The sequence below is a fragment of the Carcharodon carcharias genome, chromosome 12 (assembly GCF_017639515.1).
Source record: "Carcharodon carcharias isolate sCarCar2 chromosome 12, sCarCar2.pri, whole genome shotgun sequence".
Taxonomy (NCBI): Eukaryota; Metazoa; Chordata; class Chondrichthyes; order Lamniformes; family Lamnidae; genus Carcharodon; species Carcharodon carcharias.
In genome coordinates, this window is record NC_054478.1 from 114623256 (window position 1) to 114646041 (window position 22786).

The 22786-nt window shown below is 45.3% G+C and overlaps 1 protein-coding gene across 1 annotated transcript in view; it reads left to right on the plus strand.

Annotated features, from left to right (window-relative positions):
* LOC121284720 (protein unc-80 homolog) overlaps positions 1 to 22786 on the plus strand; it is a 542332-nt gene that overhangs the window by 177791 nt on the left and 341755 nt on the right. Inside the window, exon 17 of the mRNA XM_041200272.1 lies at positions 9812 to 9975. Coding sequence (XP_041056206.1) covers positions 9812 to 9975 — 164 coding nt within the window. The remainder of the gene's footprint in view (positions 1 to 9811; positions 9976 to 22786) is intronic.

Here is a 22786-nt window from a genome sequence, read left to right on the forward strand (position 1 = left end):
TCAAATCTGCATCCTCCCTACCCCCAATAGCCCCTTTGCTTACCAAGAATCTATCTACCTCTGCCTTAAAAATATTCAAAAACTCTGCTTTTCAGGAAGAGAGTTCAAGTAAGGAGATCCTTACTGATGTGTAGATGTCACACACTTTGGTAGAATCATCCCCTTCTGCCAACAGAAGGATTCATGGCAGTGTTGGATCCAGTGCCCTTTGCTGGGGCGAAAGGATCCAGGTTGTTCGGGCTGACAATGTCACACGAGGTGGGACATGTTAATAAATGTCATTAAAACTTTATTCAACTTTTTAAATCCCTACATGAAACCTCATCCCGCCGGTGGATGAGGTTTCATGTTTTATCTGTTTCGCGCTGGGGCTCCTGGCCTGCCCGCCAACCTTAAGGTTGGACAGGCAAGTCCTTTATTTGTTTTAATGATCCTGTCAATGGCCTCAATTGGCCATTGACAGGTCGGCGGCCCCGCAGCTAATTTTGCTGCGGGCCCGCCTTCCTGAAGTTTTAAATGGGGCAGGATGACATCGGGGGTTCCCCCCAAAGTCATCCCGCGTCATTTTGCGTGTCAGCGAGTGGGCCCCGCCCCCTGCTCGCCGACGGCAAAATTCAGCCCATGGTGTTTATTTACAAACTAACTCTACAACTATACTTGTTGCTCACAACATAAAACTCTGTCTTTACTCATCAGTGACTAACTCAAGAACTCCCAAATAGAGGTAGCCCACGCTACTGTGCTATTGGAAAATAAGATCATGTGACCTTACAATACAATACTTGTCTTAAAGGTATATTACACCTCAGATTACTACATCCCTCCCCCTTTGCTGAAAAATACATTTTACAATTTTTCAATATATCAAGTTATTTACACAGTTCAATTATTTACAAAGTCAGTCTCTCTGGGGGTTTCCTTATGCATGTAGGCTGTCTCAGCTCTACAGCTTCTGAAGTCTGATTTGGAGTCTCCCTTACTGAAGTTGTCTGAGCATCAGGTTCTATAGCAGGTATCTGTAAGTTTGTTTCTTCGATTCTTTCAGGTACTGTCGCCCTTGAAAAACATTTGTACTTGGTTGAGACATTTCAAAAGGAAATGTTGATTTAGAACCGAGCGCTGGTGGAATCACTTCTGGATATTTGGCCTTTCCACTTCGTATTGATCCTCACATCTTTTTATTATTCGATCTTCAACTTTCACATGGTAGGAAAGAGGTCCCATTACATCACTTATTTCACCGAAAAACCATGCTGGCCCTTCTCTAAAATTTTTCACAAATACCTTTTCTCCTACATTAAATGTTATGTCCGAACTTTGACAATCATGTCCCAATTTCTGATTTTCCTGCCGTCTTTCTACCCAAGTTTTGCATAATTGGAATCAGGCTTGATCGGAGACAGAGCTTCATCAGCAGTTCAGCAGGTCTGATACCTGTTGTCCAGTGAGGGGTAGTTCAATAGCGGAATAGAAATTGTGCTCATTTAGTTGCTACCGAATCTCCAGACAATTTCTTTATACTGGATGTGAATGTTTGAACCGCTCTTTCGGCAGGTCCATTTGAAGAAGGGTGAAATGGAAATGTTTTCACATGAACAATACCATTGAGGGTTGTAAATCAGTTAAATTCAGCACTGTAAATACTGTTCCATTATCTGATACTAGCACTGCAGGTAATCCATTCATAGCGAAGCTTTGTCGTAGCTTGTCTAATGTCGCTGAAGATGTGGGTGACCTTACTTGGTATGTATCCATCCATTTTGAATGTGCATCAATGATAAGGAGAAACATTGTTCTCCTTATTCGTACCCATGCTCTTCCTGGCCATTCCCAGGGGTGTAATGGGGCTGTTGCAGGTAATTTTTGTACTTGTTGACACTGCATACAACTTGTTACTAGGTTTTCTATTTCTCCATCCATTCCTGGCCACCACATGTAGCTACGTGCTATTGCCTTCACTTTTTTTAAATTCCGGGATGTGCTCTGTGAAGATAACAATGTTTTTCGTCCTTTTGGAGGAATAATTGCACAAGCTCCCCACAATAATATACCTTCTTGTTTGGTTATCTCGTATTTTCTTTAGAAATACGGTTTCATTTCATCAGATTCTTGTGTTTTTGACCAACTAGAAAGAACTTGATTTCTCACTTTGGATAAGATCTTCCAATCTTTAATTTGTTCAGCACATATGGGTGATGAGTCCAGGAAGTTCAATAACAAGATATATTCCTGAAGAATTGTAACATCCTCATCTTTTACTTGCAAGGGTAAACGACTGACTGCATTTGCATTTGCAATTTGACTTCCGGGTTTATGAATAAAAGTATATTCATATGCTGCCAAGATCAATGCCCATCTTTGTACTCTTGCCGAGGCTATGGGGGTATAGCCTTGTATTCACTGAATAGTCCTAATAATGGCTTGTGGTCCGTTATGCTAGTAAAATGACGACCCTGCACATATTGATGAAACTTTTTTAACACCAAAAATTATTGCCAGGCCTTCTTTTTCAATTTGTGAGTACTTTTTCTCTGCAGTACTAAGAATTCTCATCACATAACCTATAGGTTGTTCTGATCCATCATCCATTTGATTGGAAAACACTGCTCCAACTCCATAAGCTAATGCATCACACGTTAACATCAACTCTTTCTTTGGATCAAAATGTACTGAAAGTGTAGATGACGGTAACAACTTTTTCACTTTTGTGAAAGCTTCTTCTTGCAGTGTTTGCCATGACCATCTCTTATTTTTCTTGAGCAAACAATATAATGGTGCCAGTTCTGTCGGTAAATTAGGCAAGAAGTGTTCAAAGTAGTTAATCATCCCCAAAAATAATTTCAATTCAGATGTATTCTCTGGTTCTAGGGCTTCTTTAATTACTTTCACTTTTTCTTTGATTGGTTGTAGGCCTTGTGAATCGATGTTGTGGCCTAGATAAGTTACCTCTTTTGCCTGGAATGTCCACTTTTCCTTTCTCAATCTCACAGCAACCTGCGAAAAATATTTCAGAACTTCCTCCAGATTCCTCAAAGGTTCATTTTCAGTGAATCCAGTCACGAGAACGTGATCCAAATAAACTACAACACGGGGCAATCCCTGTAACAAACTTTCCATGGTTCTTTGAAATATGGTACAAACAGAAGATAAATGGTAAATGGGTGTATTGATACAATCCCTTATATGTATTTATAGTGACAAACTTTTGGGTTGCCTGCTCTAATTCCAAATTGCTGGTACATGTGACTCAAATCTAACTTTGTGTAAGCCTTTCCGCCTACCAATTTAGTGTATAAATCTTCAATTTTAGATATGGGGTGTCTTTCCAATTTTGTCACGTTGTTAACTGTTAATTTATAGTCACCACGTATTCTAATGCTTTCAAGTTTGAGAACAGGTACAATTAGACCTGCCCACTAAAAGTTGTACTTGTTGAATCATTCCCAGTTTTTCTAATCTGTCTAGTTCTGTGTCTACCTTTCCTGTATTGCATAAGGTGCTGGTCTTGCCTTCATGAATCTTGGTGACTCTGGATCTACATGAATTTTTGCTTGTAGTTCTTCAATTTTTCCAAGTTCCTCCTTGAAAACTGAGGCATATTTCTGTAGTAGCTGTGAAAGCCCATTAGTTTTTAGTTGGAAGATTTCATTTCATTCCAAGTTAATTTCTTTTAGCTAGTTTCATCCGAGGATACTAGGTCCCTCGCCTGCTATTACCATCAAGGGTAATCTCACTGTCTGACCTTCATAGTTTACTGTGTCTTTACATATGCCCTTGACTTGTATGTTTTCTCCTGTGTAAGTCTTTAATTTTTTTAACAGTTTCTTTTAAATTCAGCTTACGTTCTCCATAATTCAAGTATTGAAAGGTATGCTCTCTGATCACCGTAGTTGCTGCACCAGTATCCACCTCCATTTGGATAGGCTTCTCATTCACTTTCATGGTTACATAGAGAGACTCCATTCTTCCTATCTTTAAATTATATAGTGTGTAGATATCAGTATCTATTACTTCAGGCTTTTCAATGCTGTTTATCTCATTGGGTTTTTGCCTTTGTCTGACAGTCTGCCTGATTCTATCTTTATTATTTCTCATAGCGATGGCAGAAGAAACACTCGATCTTTTGAAATTGTGTTTCATTACAGAGCTGTCTACTTCCATCTCTGTTACTATGATGCCATGCTTTTGTTGCTGAGTTTTCCTTTTTAATCTGTCTGCTAGCAGTGGATGCTTCCCGCTTCAGAACAAAGCTCTGCACTTTTGTGCTCTTTTTGGTTAAATCTCCCTACCCAGAATGGAGGATAGCGCCATTTTGCGTTCCTCGAATGGCTCCTGCGTCTCACACAGCACCTTCCATTGCAAGAGCAATTTCTAACACCTTCGGAAAATCGAGATTTGTTTCAGCCAACAATGTCCTTTGAATAGCATTTTCATTTATACCACACACCAACTGATCTCTAAGCATATCATTCATAGATGTACTGAACTCGCAGTATTCGGTTCATTGATTCAGACTCACCACCTAAGAAGCAATTGTCTAAACCTTTGCGTGGTCACTGATGGCTTGGGCTGGTAATGATTCTTTACGAGGTTCACAAATTCATTAAAACTTTTGGAGTCTGGGGCCCTGGGTGCCAACAGATTCCGAATTAATCTGTATGTCTTACTCCCATATGTGGACAGAAGGATCGCGCGCCTCTTCTCCTCCCCCGCAATGTCGCTCGCCTGGAAGAACATAAGTGAGACCAGTCATCTGAGGTTGGATCAAATGGCTCTACTCTTCAAAATTGCGGCATTTCTTAGGGAATTAATTTGAGGCTCAGAAGGAAATTTTCTTTAATTTATAACTACCATGTGAGGTACAGCCTGATTTCAGTTCATCGGGTTTCCCTTGTTTTTTGTGCTTTTTACCTCGTTTTTTTCGTGCTTTTACTTCCCTCACCACTTTGTTGGATCCAGTGACCTTGGTTTGCTGGGGCTAAAGGATCTGGGTTGCATGCTTTGGTCGGGGTGACTGAGCTTGTACAGCAACAGAGAACATCAGGAGGTCATTGTTAGAATAAACACATGGTGTTTATTTACAAACTAACTCTACAACTATACTTGTGTACTCACAACATAAAACTCTGTCTTCACTCATCAGTGGTGATGGGGGAAGATGTTGAGGAGTGATATTGGTGGGTGACAGGACAGGGTAAAAGTTGGTAGAAACGGTCTCAAACATTACACCCACCATTCTGAGACACAGGCAGCTCTCCAGAAGGGCAATGCTGTTGATGTCCAACTGCACAACATCGAGGTGGGAGGAGGGTCTTCTCAGGTGGGTGGAGCTAAAGGTCAGCACAAGTGGACAACTAAAGGGAAACTTAATAACCATGTGGCGACTGTATGAGAACATTGTGATTTTGAAATTCACACTGTCTGCTGAAGTCCACACGGCAGCAGATCTGGCCCAGAGGGTTCTCGTTACGAGATCACAGCAAGGTGTGGAGTTGCCATTCATTCTGATCCATTTGTCATAGGCTCCATTCAGAATTAGGAAAGAATGGAGGGAGGGAGGTGGATGCCACAAGGGACATGCAGGTGAATGGCAGCCAACTCACAACTGAAAAATCTCCATCCTCCCGGAAGAATGGACCTGCCTGACAAGGGCTCGTGTGGTTTGTCTTTCTATTATGACAAGACAAAGGTCTCTAAGAGTCTCAATGGCAGTGGAGGCAAACAGAATAGTGTGGGTGAGAGGCTTCTCGCACAATCCTCTCAGCACCCTTGTCAGGGAGCAATGTCTCTATGCACAGGCATGTATTAGGGGGAGGAAGACCCATGTCCTTCACCTGCACGAGGTGGAGTGCGCACAACCATTACAACAACTAACAACAAGAATGAATCCAGGAGATTTCCAATCAGTGCAAGCTAACCTATATTTATAAATGCCAGAGCTATATATAATAAAGATACACCCATGCAACCAGTGCTCATTCAAAACTTCTTAATTTTTCTAACTCTACCACATTGTATGTTCCCAACATCCGCAGCGGAGGTGGAGCCAGCCTGCTGACCACTATGCCCTCTTGTCCTATATTGACTCTGGCGGGCGTCCTCTGGAGGTCCGAGGCCTAGAGGGCCCCAGCTTTGTTTGGGTCTCCTGCTCAGGGGCAAGTGCACCCTCCATGGCCTGAGCAGCTGGAGCTGATGGGGTCACAGGCAGAGAGGATTGGGAATGGTTGGACACCTTAACATGTCCTGGGTGGATGCCCCCGGGGTATCTTCCTGACGCTTCTCCTCCCTTTGGGTGTCCAAAGGCTCCTCCCTGGCCCACTCAAGAGAAGAGGCACCTGGATGGAGGTCAAGGTGCCCTGCCCCCCCTTTCACCTAGCCACTGCTGTAATGCACTCAGAGCTAGAACAATATAATACAGGCCTGAGCCCACACCTGGCAGAACCTGCTGGACCTGGGTCTCCATGGCGTCTGCCACCCGTCCCATGGAGGCTTCCATGCGCTCACATGCCAGAGCCACGACATCAGAGAGCACGTGGACACACTCCTCTATCTTTCATTCCACTCTGTTGAAGACCTCTGATAGATCTGACTGAATTTCCCGTGCGTCTCTTTGAGACTCCAGCATCTTTTCTAGGGCCGCTCCCAGAGGGCAGTCATCTGACTCTGACTTGGCAGGGGGGGCCTCTTCTCTAGCAGTCCTCCGAGTCCCAGATACCTTGGCTGTGAAATGATCACTAGATATGTGACCCACCGAGGTCTGTGTCTCTGGGCTGGTGGAGAGCTCTGTGATGGCTCTACAGGTGTGAAGTCTTTGTCGTGTTCCTTCGAGGTCCCCAGGGGGCTGGATAGTGTTCTTGGAAGGAGCCTGGCCTCCCCCTCTTCCTACTGGCACCTAGAATGGAGAAAAGAGGGAATGACTGACTCTCTAGGCTGGCTGAAACATTGCATGCCTCAATCACCTTGATTTTCCTAAGTTCTCGGAATAATGCTTGCTTCCTCACTAGATTATTGAGAGAGGCCAACCTCGCCCTCAGCGTAGGCATGGTCCCTATTCTCCCTTGTCAACTGAGCAGCCTGCTGCTCAAATTGAGTGAAGGCTGTGAGCTCTGGCATCCCACCTCCCACCTCCTCTCTCTCCCTCCTGTTATGGGATCCCACCTCCCACCTCCTCTCTCTCCCTCCTGTTATGGGCTATCTGCTCCTGTATAGAAGCATATGGATGGATTGTGAGTATGTTAAGTGAAAGAGCAGATCATAGGCTGTTAATTCTGTGGCTAATAACTGACCTCCTGCCTCCCCGAAGCTGGACTAACATGTTCAAGGCACAAGTCAGGAGCATGATGGAATACTCTCCACTTGCCTGGATGAGTGCAGTTTTGTAAACATTCAAGAAGCTCAACACCGTACGGGACCAAGCATCCGGCTTGATTGACACCCCGTCCACCACCCTCAAGATTCACTCCCTCCACCACTGATGCACACTGGTACAAGATGCACTATAGCAAATCACCAAGGCTCCTTCAACAGCAGCTTCCAAACCTGTGACCTATACCAGCTACAAGGACAAGGGCAGCAGATACATGGGAACAGCACCACCTGCAAGTTGCCCTCTACACCACACCCCATGCCTGTGTCTTCACTGTGGCTGCGTTAAAATCCTGCCGTTGCCTCCCTGTCAGCACCCCACATGGACTGCAACGGTTCAATAAGTCAGCATCCCATCACTTTCTGAAGGGCATTTAGAGATGCGCAACAAAAATGCTGGCCTTGCCAGTGATACCCACGTCCCATGAAAGAATCACAGTGGTGATGTGAGTTTGCAACAAGTAGAAGGTTCACTCAGATGAGCAATGCAGATAAGATCATTCGTCCGTTTCCTGCACTGCTGGACTGTCCTCGTTTGGACTCCGGCAGCGCCGATCACCTTGGCAACCTCCTCCTAGGCTGCCATAGTCAGATGGCTGGGCTTCCTGCTGCTATCCCTTGGAGAAAAGATGTCCTGCCATGCTTGGCCTGGATTAGATTCTCCAAGGAGGCATCATTGAAGCGTGGAGATGGAGCTTGCTGCCTTCTCATTGACATTTTGTCTCCTAAAGTCCTGACATGATGAATGAATGGCTGAACGGGTGCCTTTTTAAATATGATGGCGGGGTGTGTGACTTCCTGCCCACTCTGCATTGAGACTCGACATGAACCTTGAGGCTACATAATTAATGATGAACAATACATGATTTGGCATGCCCACCAGCCCTGCTGTACAGCAGAAATCACTCCAACTTCCAACCCCTGCCACAGGGCTTAGTCCTGGAGAAGAATGTTCTGGCCATTCTTCCTCACGGAGGTTCAGGTAGGAGGAATGCTCCCTGATCACCATAGGTGGATATGCTTTCCTGCCGTGAGCCCTTCTTCAACTCTCTCCTCCTCCCTCTTCCAGTAGCATGTCTATATGTCCTCTGTTTATTCCCCAACATGCTGTTTTCCTAGGGGAATGCCTACTGGTACATCCATGTATTGGATCAACTGGTTTGTGCAGAAACCCTGAAGTCAGTAAAAACTGCTTCATCATTTGCAACCCCACTCCTGCTATACATTTGCAACTTTGAACAACTACAGAAACCACCAAGCACTCATAGAATCAATGCAACAGCTAGAAGAAAGCCACCAACAACTAACCTATAAATAGCTGCTGACCCCTTTAAATAGTATTGGTGGGGTTAGGGGAGGTGGTTGAGAGGACTCTTCCTGCTGCTGAACACCAAAGGCATTACCTAGTTCCAAACTGAAACCACTGACAACATGCTAATTGACATCATGATCTGCATCTCTATATTTCTGGCAGACATTCACTGCATGCAAGCTAATGGGCCTGCCCGTATGCAATCCAGCAAGTTTCATCTCAAAAATATGCATGTACACAGCAGATGGCATTTCAGCCCCCAAAGGGCACTTGTAGTGCCCAAACAACTATACTATCAATCCCAAATTTGCACTTTAATTGTTTGTGATTGGGAAATTATGGTGAACTGATGTTGAAACTATTTGTTTTTAGCATAACCTTTTGTGTATTGCTGAAAAAAGACATTTTGTCAAAGTTTTTCATCTTACAATCATCAGGACAACCACAAGAATACCAATGTCAGGGGAAGCAACAACTTTATACTGTATGAGAATAAAATGCTGATTAGTTGACAAGCGGATTCTGATTGGTAGAGGCGTTGCCATGGAGAATGCACCAATTAATGGTGACTGACAGTTAACTAACTGTCAAGCATTGTTTGAAATTTAAAACAGGCAGCTTGACTCTGATTGGTCAAGGCATTCCTCGAGGAATGAACCAGCGAATGGCTATCACTTTTTTGTTTAGCTGAAACAGGTGCAATGTGTGTACATGTTCTTTCTGTCTGCAAAGAGGGCCCTGTGTATTAATATATGTAGCTTCCAGTATATGCAAATGCACTACACTGCAGTCATTTTAGCCAACTGTTTAAATTGTAATCATATGACTCATCTTTGGCATTTTCCTTTTGCTTTTGGCTGTATTAATGTATTATGTACATAGAAAACAAATAATGTCACAGGGCATAAGAAGAATTATTTCCAGCAGAAGGGAACTACTAATCATCATGGTTAGAACAAGGACTAAAAACAACTATGATTAAAAAAACTTTTATATTAGGAGACTTTTTACAGGTGTTTATTAATTTTTATTTTAAACCTAAACTTAAAAGGCAAATGGATGACTGCAATCAGCTAATTTTGCATAAGTGAACATTTTGTTATAAACTGTGTTTATATACATTCTTTCCTTCAGGGACTTTATTGTGACATTCGTCAACTTGTTCAATTCATCAAAGAGGCTCATGGGAATGTTTTTAGAAGGGTGGCACTAAGCGCTCTCCTAGATAGCGCAGACAAGGTAACACCTGGTAAGAAACCTGAAGACACTGAAGAAAGGAAAGTGTCAGTCGGCAAAAGGTATGCAGCTGTTATGGCTTCAATGTAATTGATTTTTTTATTGTGACTATATTTTTTGTGACTAATAGTGCAGTTATAATTTGAAGAAGCATAAAAATGCTTCACAGTTCTTGTTTCTATGAGAGAGAGAGAGAGAGAAGGGTGAGAAGTGCTGTGCATCATGATTATCACAATGATGCCAGCATTATCCCCATGGTCTAGAAAAACGATTGCACAGCATCTATTTTACAGGTGGAATAGATGGAACATGGGTGCTGTAGGAATGCATATGACATGAAATGTGTGCACATTCATTCTGCGCAGAATATGATCTCCATGCCATCTAAGCTAGAGCTCCATCTGGACACCTAGGGCACATGCCTGAAAGTGGCATTATGTAACATAGATATGAAATATGCTGAAAATGTGTGTAGTACTAGTGCTGCACCTATGGCTTATGCCATTATACTAGAATAGATTTTTCAGGAAATTGTGGCATGGGCTGGGCGGCCTATATCATTACTTATATCAGTTCATAATCTCCAGGGACTTCTGTGTCACTCTGCTCCGTTAAAACCAATGGTGACACTGAATTGTTGGATTTAAGCCACTGCCACTTGGACTGAAAAATAATGGCACTGGAGACCTGGTAGCAATGTGATTTATTTATTTTAAATGGTTGCTTTTGATGCTTCAATATCCATGCGGTAGAAATAAGATAAATTGGAAGAGAATCCTCAGACTTATTCTCAAAAATCAAATGACAGTTAACACTACTGCCTGCAGGAGTATAGAGATCAACTTAGCCGCCTATAAATCATTGATAAAAGCATTCTTATTGAGTTACATCATTTGGCATTGTAATAATTCCCATCATAATGAGCATTAATGTAGTGGAGTATTCCCCATTACTGCTTTGATTTTGTGCCTGATTATTAAGATCATAATAAAGAAATTGTACAGTTAGATCATCCACTATGTATACACCAATTTTTAATTATTCCCTTATTGATATCCCCAAGCCAGTTCACAGAAACATGGAATTGAATTGATTCATAGTGTACAGTTGCATTCATGACTTTGCAGTGCTGTATGTATATGCAACTAAACAGAAAATCTGGTTCTCAAATGGAATAACATGCAGTGTCTCCCTCAGGAAGCTAATTGTAGCATCAATAATATATAACAGAATAATGAATGGCAGGACAGAGTGTTTATATATTTCCTTAACTATCTCTGTTCTATTTGTTAACTGAATAGTGAAACCTGCATGTAACACTTAAATACCTATTGAAAGATAAATCAATTTATTTAGAATTTCATTGGGATATATCTGCACCTGCATGTCCCGTTACACGTGGGCCTACAATTTCACCACAATGGAGAGGTTCTTCCTGTTTTCACAAGGGCGAGACTGGAGTTGGGCCGGGGTTCGCATATATGGCCATTTAAATCACCAGCCTTCACTAAAGTGGGATTTTGGGAGGCCAGGAGTGTGAAACCCGGCGTGTGCAGATTAGACCAAGTAAGAGCAGGTCATTTAGATAGCCAGGGTACCCCTCTGAAGAGAGGTAAGGTCCCACTTTGGATATGGTCCTGGGACATATTTGGGAGAGGTAAGGCACCCTTTGGGAACGTTAAAAGTAAACCTGATTGTGTGTAAATAAGTGCTTAAACACATTGGAACAGTCAAAGCTGTCAAATGACTGTCAAGCTGTCAAAGAACTATCAAAGCTGTCAGAGAACTATGAGTTTGCATGGATGGGTAAGGGCAAAGGATGGTGAGTGGGGGCATAGGTTGGCATGAGCTGGCACTAAGTTGGCATAGGGACTGTAAAGGGCCATGAGGAGGTTGGGGGCAAAGGGAGTATGAGGAGACGTGGGGGTGGGTGAATTGGCATGGGGGTATAAGTGACCATGGCGGGGGGTGGGCTGAGGTGCATGGGTTGGCATTGGAGTTATGAGGAGTCATAGGGAGTGGGTTTGAGGAGCATGGGTTGGCAGAGGGTGTATGAGGGGCCATGGGGAGATGGGTGGGGGACATGGGTTAGCATAGGTTACTATGACTGGGGCATGTGGAGTGTGTGGGAAGGTGAGGGGTGAGTTGTGGAGGACTATTTTTTGTTTTGTACTTTTTTATTTGAAGTCAACAAAGTGCAGGAGCGTAGAGGCAGGCCTTCCACCCAGCCTGCCTCTGCGCACGGCACCCAGCTGTTCCGGGGGCAGTGGGCCCAACTGTTTCTCCGCCCCACCCCCACCCCCAACATCCCAAAACTGGAACGAAAATCAGAACTGTGGGTGACCACTTTTAAAGGTCAGCTTGCAGAGCCTGGAATTCTTCCGTCTCTAGCTCCGGCCCGGGAACAAAAATCAGGCTTCTAAAAGGGGTGTTATCTTAAAAATGAAATGAACCTTAAAAACCTTTGTGGTAATTTTGGTAAATAAACTTGAGAGCAGATAACTATTAATCTGTCACCAGTAAGCACCTTCATAAGCTTTATTATGATCAGGACTTAAGGATACTGAATACATTGGCTACACTGTTTCTGTTTCACAATTATGCTCACTACTGCTTGTTTTAGTCAATTCATCAATTTCTGATTTGAGGATCAGGAAACACAATGGTCTAACTTATGGTGTTCATTGCCAACAATGCCATTGGAACAAATTCTGGGCCATAGGAACAGGAATAGACCATTTAACCCCTCAAGATTGTTTTGCCATTCATTCAGCTAATTGTTGGTCTATAGCTTGTGGACTCTGCTAGTGGATTCGTCACATCTCCCACCCACCTCCAACCAGGATGTCTGTTGATTGTGAGTAAGGGCCTTGCCATCCTTGATCTTATTGTGGATGACAGCATTAACACCCTTGGCAGGAACCTGGCTGAGGGGTAATGACACCGTCCCTAAATAAAGCTTTCCTTCCAGGCTACACTTTTCTGCATTTGCTCCACCTAATCTGCAGCAGTTGCAGTTTAGTCCTTATAATCAATAACACTTTAGTCCATCCCTTACTTATCTCATAACCTCTTTGAGCATATCACCTTATTCCAGTCGTCTCTCCACTTATTTAAAATCCTTTGTCATTCAAGGAAGTACCAAGTCAAGTTTCTCACCAAGATATCTTTACTGCTTTCCTCCTGCAGCCTCCATGCTAAGCAACTTCCTGTCCTCGGAGTGATTTCACCTGACAAAGTTCACTGTCCCCTGATCCTCACTAAGAATCTCCCTCCACATTAACTTCCCTACCCTTATTCAGAGCTATCCGTTTGGCCTTTCCACTTCACATACCCTTCTACTCCTATCGTGTCAATCAGAGATATGGCCACTTTGATCACTTCCTTATATGTCTCTCCATCCACATCCCCTTCCTCCCTCACAGCTGCACTTCTCATTGCACCCACCCCTGGAAAACTCTGTTCCCACCAAGTCATTACAGCATGTTTAAAATCTTAGCTGTCTTTCCTTTGGACCCCCATTCACCATGACATTTTTGCAGCTACCAATCTGCTCAGCCACATCCTCACCTCCACCGTTCATTCCTTTGTTTCCATAAAAATCATTACTCGCCCTTACACTGGTCATTTCCCCTGATGCAGCCTTCATGTCAACTCCCTTAAGTCCAAGGGAGGCAGACTTGAACAGATACGGTGGACAACCACCTGATCTGGCTGGATAACTACTGGCTTCTGCTTTTCTCTCCCAAAACTGCTCAACTTTCCAGGATCATCCTGAAATGCAAGATAGTTCTACATTTTCTTCTCCACCATAAACTATCTTTCAAAATCTCTCTCCCCTACCTCTTCCACTATCACCTCCAACAAAAGTGCAAAGTGCTCATGGACTTCTTTAACAGTAAGATGGAGACCAACTGTTCATCTGCCTCTGCCACTGCCTTCCCTTCCTCTAGCCCATGAGACCAACTTTCCCCTGCCCTAGCTCTGAATGCACATATTCCTCTAGTTTCTCTTTTATCTCCTTTCATGTCCTCTCCAAGTTTATCTTGTCCAATGAGACCCACCTTCGATTTCTTCTACCCTATTCCCACCAAATTTTTGACTATCCAAATTCTCTTCTTGTCCCAAATGTTAGCTGATATTATTAACAGCTCCATCTCTTCAGGTACTCCTTCAAACCTGCTGTAATCACCAATCTCCTCAAAAAAATGGCCTTGACCTCCCTGCCCTCGTAAACCACCACCCTAATCTCCAACTTTCCTATTCTCGCCAAAGCCATTGAACATGCTCAGGTTAGCTGCAACTCCATGTTCGAATCACTCCAATTGGGTTTCTACCCATGCTTCAGTACTGAAAAAAACCCTTATTAAAGTTACAGATGAAATCCTATATAACTGTGACAAAGCTAAATTATTCCTACTCTTCCTTTTTGACCTGTTTGCAGCCTTTAACATGGTTCATTACACCATCATCCTCCTTTGTCCAACTAGACTAGATTAGCTTCTTTTGGTTCCCTTTTTATCTATCCATTTGTACCCAGAGAATCACCTGCAATGACTTCTCTTTCCACTCACTATTATTTCAGGAGTACCCCAATGATCTATCCTTGGGTTTCTCCTATTTCTCACACACATACAACCTCTTGAATACATCATCCATAAATGCAATATCATATTCCATGTGTACACTAACAACACATAGCTCTGCCTCACCACCACCTCTCCTGACCCTTTCATTGTCTCTGATTTGTCACATTACTTGTTCAGAATCCCGCATTGGATCAGCAGAAATTTCCTCCAGTTAAATATTGGGAGGACCTTCAAACTCCACCGCCCTCTTTAATCCTTAGCTACTGACTCCATTTCTCTCTCTGGGAACTGTCTGTGGCTGAACCAAACTATTTGCAACCTTGGCATTATATTTGGCCCTGGAATAAGCTTCTGACCACATTTCTGTTGCTTCACCAAGATCACCTCCTTTCACCTCCATGACATTGCCTGACCTTGGTCCTGCCTCAGCACAACTGCTGAAGCACTCACCCATGCCCTTTTTACGTCTTAACTTCAATATTTTAATGCACTCCTGGCCCCCATCTTCCACCATAACATGAACTTGAGCTCATCTGAAACTCTGCTGTTTATATCCTAACTCACCCCAAGCCCTATTCACTTATCACTCGTGCTTGCTAATCTACATTGTCTTCCAGGTTCAGCAACACCTCAATTTAAAATTCTTAAACATGTTTTCCATCCCTCAGTGACCTCGTCCCTCTCTATCTCTGTAGCATCCTCCAGCTCTGTAAGTCTTTGAGACCTCTGTGCTGTTCTACTTCTCGCCTCTAGTCTGCCATAGGCCCAAACTCTAGAATTCCCTCCCTAAACATCTCTACCTCTCTATATTTCTTTCCTCGTTTATGACTGAGTGGAAATTTCCTATCCATGCTCTAAGTGCAGTGGCGGGCATGAAAATTGGTGTTTTTCCTGCCAGCCGCAATGGTGGGTTTTAATGCTGTACTGCCCACCTCGTTAATTATGCACGCACGAGAAAAACGTCAAATCATGGGCAGACGGCCCCTGATTCACCCATCTGGCCATGTGCTCAACAGTACCTCACTCTGGGAACCATTTTTAAAGAGCAGCTGTGTACAGCTGTTTCACTGCATGCAGTGCAGGACTGCTGCACTGAAGATATGGCCCCGAAAAGCAAGAAGACAGCAGCCATCAGGTTTAGTGATGCCTTCCGGGTCACCTACTGGACACCGTGGAGACCTGCTATGATGTCCTTTTTCCCTGTTCTGCCCCGAGGAGGTCCACCAACATCACCAATCCTACTGACAGGTGGTGGCAGAGGTGGTCAGTGTCAACGCTGCACAGGAGAGGTCAGCCATCCAGTGCAGAAAGAGGATGAATGATCTCATCCATTTAGCCAGGGTAAGTTCAACCAGGTCATCACTCTCAACCCGTAGGAAGGTTGATCAGTAAGTTCGCAGATGACATGAAAATTGATGGGGTGGTAAAATGTGAAGAGGATAGCCTTAGATTACAGTACAATATAGACGGGCTGGTCAGATGGGCTGATCGTGGCAAATGAAATTTAATCCAGATAAGTGTGATGTGATGCACTTGGGCAGGACAAACAAGGCACAGGAATACATGATGAATGGTAGGACCCTGGGAAGCACTGAGGATCAGACGGTCCTTGGTGTGCATGTCCACTGGTCCCTTAAGGTAACTGGACAGAGAGATAAGGTGGTTAAGAAGGCATATGGGATACTTGCCTTTACTAGCCGAGGCATAGAATATAAGAGCAGGGAGGTTATGCTGGAACTGTATAAAATGCTGGTTAGGCCACAGCTAGAGTATTGCGTGCAGTTCTGGAACCCGCATTATAGGAAGGATGTGATTGCACTAGAGAGAGTGCAGAGGAGATTTACCAGGATGTTGCCTGGGCTGGAGAGTTTTAGTTATGAGGATAGATTGGATAGACAGGGGTTATTTTCCCTGGAGCAGAGGAGATTGAGGGGGGACATGATTGAGATGTATAAAATTTAGATAGGGTAGACAGGAAGGAACTTTTCCCCTTAGTAGAGGGATCAATAACCAGGGGGCATTGATTTAAGGTAAGGGGCAGGATGTTTAGGGGGGATGTGAGGAAGAATTTTTTCACCCGGAGGATGATTGGAATCCGGAACTCACTGCCTGAAAGGTAGAGGCAGATACCCTCATAACATTTAAGAAACATTTGGATGTGCAGATGTAATGCCATGGCATACAAGGCTATGGGCCTAGCGCTGGGAAATGGGATTAGAATAGTTAGGTACTTATTTGACCGGCGCAGACTTGATGAGCCAAAGGGCCTTTTTCTGTGCTGTAGACCTCTGTGACTCTATGACTCTTACACACTCACAAGCCCATCAAACATTCACAGGATGATACTCCACAGGGATCTCACACACATCCAGCTCAGGGGACATCTGCGCTCCCTCTCTCTCACACACCCTCACATCTCTATCTGGCCGCATATCCTCTGGAGCTCACGTTCTCATCCCATCCATGGCCCCACTCAGTGCTCACACATGGCAGGCATCATTATCACCTGCCCTCGCATGGGTCTACTCATATCTCTCCATCTGACTTTACGCAAGACAAGCTTGCACACAATCGGAGGAGGAGGTCCCAGACCAGTGGTGCAGTGCCCAACATCAGTGTCCTCACTGAGTACGCGAACTGATCCATTACGCTGACTGGAGAGGACGTGGACCATTCCTTCAGTGACGGAGAGCTCGGTGACAATCACCCAAGTGAGGATCCTGTACCAGCACATCCCTTAGACAACCATACTGTGAGTCAATTGAGCATTTTTTGAGACACCTGCCATGCACTAATCATATCTCTTTCATAGGCATATCTGCCAAGCACCAGAGGCCCTCAACAAGCCAAGCCCTCAGCTTAAGCCCTGATGACACCTCAGATGAGGAAGCTAAGGATAACACTGTTGAAGACCTGTCAGCTCTCACCCCCACCCTCCAGCAGTGCACAGACACATGCCTCAGTGGGACAATCTGATGCGCACAGCATGCAGTCTGGTTCACAGCAGGCTGAGGCAGGGACATCTAAGGTAGCTGGCACTCAGAAGACTGCTGGAGGCTAGGATTCCGCTGAGGCTGAGTCAGATGGCAAACCTCTGGACTTGCTCCTATCTCAGTTCATGGAGCTGCAGAGACGATCACAGGAACATCAGGAAAGGATGTCAGCTGCATTCCTCAGATATCAACATACGACGGAGGAGTCCATCCACATTCTGTCTGAATTAATAGTGCCAGCTTGCCAACACACTCAGGTCAACACTGGTAGGATGACAGCCACCATAGAGACCTTGGTCCTGAACATAGGTCCTACACTGTGCCACTGTGCACTTCATCAGTGTAGGCATTGGTGGCATCCAGCAGTGGCTACATGAGAAGGGGTGGGGGGTGGTGCAGCTCGATCTCACTTCAGCTCACCCTTCTCCTCAGGGAATCAACCACGGGCACTCGAGTACCCAGAGGGATGAGGACAAGTAGCTGGACACCCCAGGGCCATCCACCCAGCTGATTCCAGCAGTGTCCAGCCGATCCTGATCCTCTTCCTGTAACCCCATCAGGTTCAGCTCCACAGGTTGAGAGGGTGCGCCTGCCCCAGTGCAGGAGGCCCAAAGCAGCCCAGGGCCCTCTCAAGTCTCAGTGCTCCAGCAGATGGCCACCAAAGTCATCACAAGCAACAGGGTGTAGCAGTCAGCAGGCTGCCTTCACCTTTGCTGTGGATGTTGGGGAAGCACCAAAGTGTAATAACAGGGTCAGGAAGACAAAACAATATTAGGATCACATTGGTGGCATGGGTGTTAAACACATATATATAGTTTTCACAAATATAACTCAAATCGCACCCTGTTGTATACCGCTCCTCTTTATAATCAGCCGTGTTGTCAATCATGTGTGACACCATGGTCCCACCCCCTGCTTATCACCGATATCGCTGATACGTGCCTCTGGTCAATGTTGTATGCTTCAAACTGACCACACTGTGTGTCCCTTCTCAGATTGTTTCTGGCATCACTTATGCCTCATCCTTAAAGTAAAATGTGTTTGTGGAAGGGAGCTTGTTTTCTTGCTTTGCTGGGTCATGTAATGTTAGACCTTGGCTGTGCAAGATTGAGGCTGAGGTGTTCAGCTGGCTCCTCAGCATCATTGGAAGGTGAAGGTTTAATGTGCAAGGAAAGATTTTGAAATGCATTGAGACGGTTCATATATAGTGGAACTCTATGTTCTCTCTATGATCCAGCAGGGTTTTTATTTAAAGAGCCAAAAATCACAGCACACGTGCGCGTTGAGCATTGTCCACTCTCCAGATGTACACCTGATAAACTCACCCATAAGTGTGACCATCCCAGCTGAATGTGCTAGAGCTCTGCCCCTCGCAGCCACATTATAGTTGTGGTACTTAACACTGCAAACTTGAGTTTTGCCCACCTTGTAGTTGTCTGCATAGTGCCCACAAGGCTCTCATCACAATGTAGGGAAGCAGCACTATGCCAGATGTTGTGCATAGCGTCCCTCACCTAAAGAGTCGCTGAGGTCAATGATGATCACTCTAAGTGATGATGTGTTGCAGTTAATCGAGCCTTTGAGCATGTGCATATGTCACCTTGATGGGAAGACAATGTTGAGGGCAGCAGTGGCCTAGGAGCCAGGATTTAATGAAGCCGAAATATGTTATTTAAAGTGAACCAAGCCTCTCAGGTCTCCAAAATGTTGTTGCTGTATCAAGGCCACAAGGGCCAGGGCTGGCCATTAGGGGAGACTGTCTGTGTTCATTCTAATGTGTGGCCAGCAAGTGTGTGAACATGGATATCCTCAGGTGGTCAATCTATATGGAAAGGTCAGGCTACATGTAGGTCTGCAGAGTGCAAATGTCAGCGCTGTGGAGGTGAAGGTGAAACACAGAACTGAGTCATGTAAAAATGCATGATGACCGGGGTAATGTCCTTGGTTGCCTTGGCGCAGGTGTCACCACTCAGTATTATCATCGAGATGAGTCATAAAGCATTGTCCTGTTGCTGGAGATGGATCTCCTTGAGGAGCTTTGTCAGTCTGAGGGCATACAGGTACGGGTGCACAGAGGATTGTAAATATTGAAGATTGTTGACGCTGTTGTTCACTTGGGCCTATGATTGTGGGCGCTTGTCGAAGAGGAAAGTCACTCCTACTCAACATCCTCCTCATGAAATCTGGCAGTTATGTATGCCTGCCTCATCTTGCCTGTGCAGTGGCGTCTTCCCCTGCAGCCTCAGCTTCCTCAACCTCATCACCCTCACCCCTTTTGAGGTGCTCCTCATCAGAGATGTGCAGCACCTCCATGTTGTCATCTGGCAACTCCTCCCCTTTTGCAGTGCCAGATTATGTAGCGCACAGCAAACCACAATGATCCATGAGACCCTTTGGGGAGGGTACTGGAGTGCTCCGGCAGGAATTGGATCTTTAATATGCCAGTTGCCTGTTCCACCAATGTTTGGCTAGTGGTTTGAGCTTTGTACCTTCTCTCAGCTGGATTTTGTGGCCGCCACATGGGCATCAGCAGCCACGTCCTTTGACAATCCCCTTTGCCGCCAAGCAGCCAACTCTGAATCCTGTGTGGTCCCTCAAATATGTCCGGGATCTGCGACCCACTCAAGATTTAGGAGTCGTGGCAGCTTCCTGGGTACCTGGCGCATACCTGCAGGATTTGTCCTTTGTGGTCGCAGACCAGCTGGATGTCGATGGAGTGGAAGCCTTTTCTGTTTATGTATTGGAGTGCCAGTTGCCAGGGAGTTTGACAGCGACATGAGTACGTCGATAGCTCTGTGCACTTGTAGGAAACCAGTAATCGCAGCAAAGCCCAGTGCTCTGGTGTCCAGGTTGGCTCGATCTCTATCGAAGTTAATGTAGCTGTGGGCCTTTCCAAAAAGGGTGTCTGTTACTTGCTGGGCACACTTGTGTGTGGAAGCTTGAGAGATTCTGCAGAGGTCCCCGGTGGAGCCCTGAAAAGAGCTAGTCACATAAAAGTTAAGAGCGGTGGTGACTTTTAAGGCTATTGGCAATGAATGTCCTCCCTGTCTCCGAGGCGTCAAATCCTACAGAATATGGCAGATGTGTGTCACCAGACCCCTGGACATGCGGAGGCGTCAACGATACTGTCTGTTGCTCATCTGCAGAAAAGACATTGGTTTTCTGTACACCCTCGGTCTTCAGAGCCACCTATGCACAACGTTTATGTGAGCCTCATCCTCTGTGTCCAGAGGGGGCCCTGCTGCCACTTCCTCATGAGGGAGTAGTTCCTTCTTTTGGCGAGCCTGACACCTCCGTTGCAACCTCCACCTTCCGTCTTGTCCATATGCGATGATGCAAACAGCAATTAATCCAGCATCCATCTTGATGAAGATCTCCTCTCTATGGCATAAATCAGAAAAAGACATAAGTGAGCATGAACCTCCAAATGTCCTATTTCTGTCAATGAATAGAGTGAGCGAGTGTGGGTTCAAGTTGTTGGGTCGAGTGTCGGCACCAGTTCAGCACTTAAATCTTGGCCAGCATACTTTATTTTTCACAGAGGTTCACCCCCACTCCTGCTTCTATATCAGCCACTGCTATGACATCACTTTGGCTAGGCACTTGGGTGCACAGCTTTTAGGCCTGAACTGGGATCCTCATTCACTGCACTTGCGAATTAGACTCTTTGGAAAAGACATAAAGGCGAATGTTTATTGAGATGGTGTGATTATTTGATTGGTGGGGCTGGGGTCTGAGGCTTCTCATCTGGTCAGCTGCCAGAGACTGTATTCTGAGCTCCTGCGTTTAAGATGCAGCTCCAGTTTCTTCAGTCGCCCAATTGCCCCACACTTTGTTCTGACTCTGGGGAATTTCAGCGCTGGAACAAGGGGTTAATACAAGGAGATCCCCAGAAATGGGGATTTGTCTTGTGTGAATATGCCCCAGTGCGTAACTCTCCTGATTCCCTGCATTACCACTGAAAGGCTCCTAACATGTCTCAGATGTACATCCCCCCTCATTTGGCAAAACATAATTCAATTGGCTGCCCCTTCAATCGGCCTCCCAGTGCAGAGTATCAGTCTTCCAATTGACCCTCAGAGCTGTCACCATTCGAGTGCCACCTCTTTCTAACTTTGTGCTGCACCATCGCTTCAAGTTGGAAGATGGGGTGCTGAGTTCTCACTCCCAGACCAGCTTAAACCCTCCCTGTGTGACTGTAAAAATCCCTCCCATCAGCTCTGAAGGAGCTCAATTTCCAGGTTTCCCTGCATCCAACAACTATCAATCCTCCTCTTCCAATCCTTGAACCTTTTTTGCTTGTGGTGGAAATCCCTGTGTTGCCCCCTGAATCTTTGGAGGTGCCTATGCCCCGTGTGGACCTTACCCTTTCCCATCTTCAGGCCTCCTGCTGAGTTAGACATATAGCATATCCCTCCCCAGATCCGACCAATGCCCCTCCAATACCTTTTCCCTATCTGTCGGCTGCAGATTATAGCCCCTTGACTGTGAGTGTGCCATCTATGGCACAGTATAATGCCAGAAACCCCCCACAGACCGAGGCACGCCGTGGTACGAAGGCTACACGTGCACAACATTCTGGGCACTACTGACCCTGGACTGACATGCCTTCATCCTGCCTGGACTGGGACAAGGAAAGTCTTTGTGAGATCAGCCATGTAAAGTGAAGTGCTTTTTCACACCACTTTGCTCCCATTCTGGCCCCAACTTGCTTATGTCCCTCTGTAACAGACTCCCCCCCATTGTGGCCCACAGGACACCTCCCCCGTGTCATATTTCTGAGTCGAACCTCTGTCCACTATTACCCCTCCCCCATGGAGGCCTTGCCCTGCGGCCCCTTCCACAGCACCCCAACCTTACCACTAGTCTGGTAGGTCGAGCCTTGTCTGTGACACCCCTGAGAATGATGTGGTGCTGCCTGCGAAGCCTGGTGCTGAGTTGAGGTGCTGCGAGTGATGCACAAGGAAAGGTAGCTGAACAATCCTCGAAGTCACGAGCAAAGTGCTGGTTGCCAGCTGCATGCGACTTATATCCAGTTGTGGAAAACGTCGATCTAATTAGTTGTCGATGTGCTCTTTTGATCTAGCATGGGTGGATGATCCAGCAAGCAGGCTTTGTAAGGAATATTCATGACTTTTAAATATATTCAAATGGCCTTCCTGACATTGTGCGTCAGGAAACGCACTTTGCCATTGAAGTTAAGAGCGGACAGTGGGACCCTGTATTCCGCCAGATATGAACCTGATTTTTTTCCTCCTGAGATAGCTTCTGCTTCTGCTTGCCATGACACC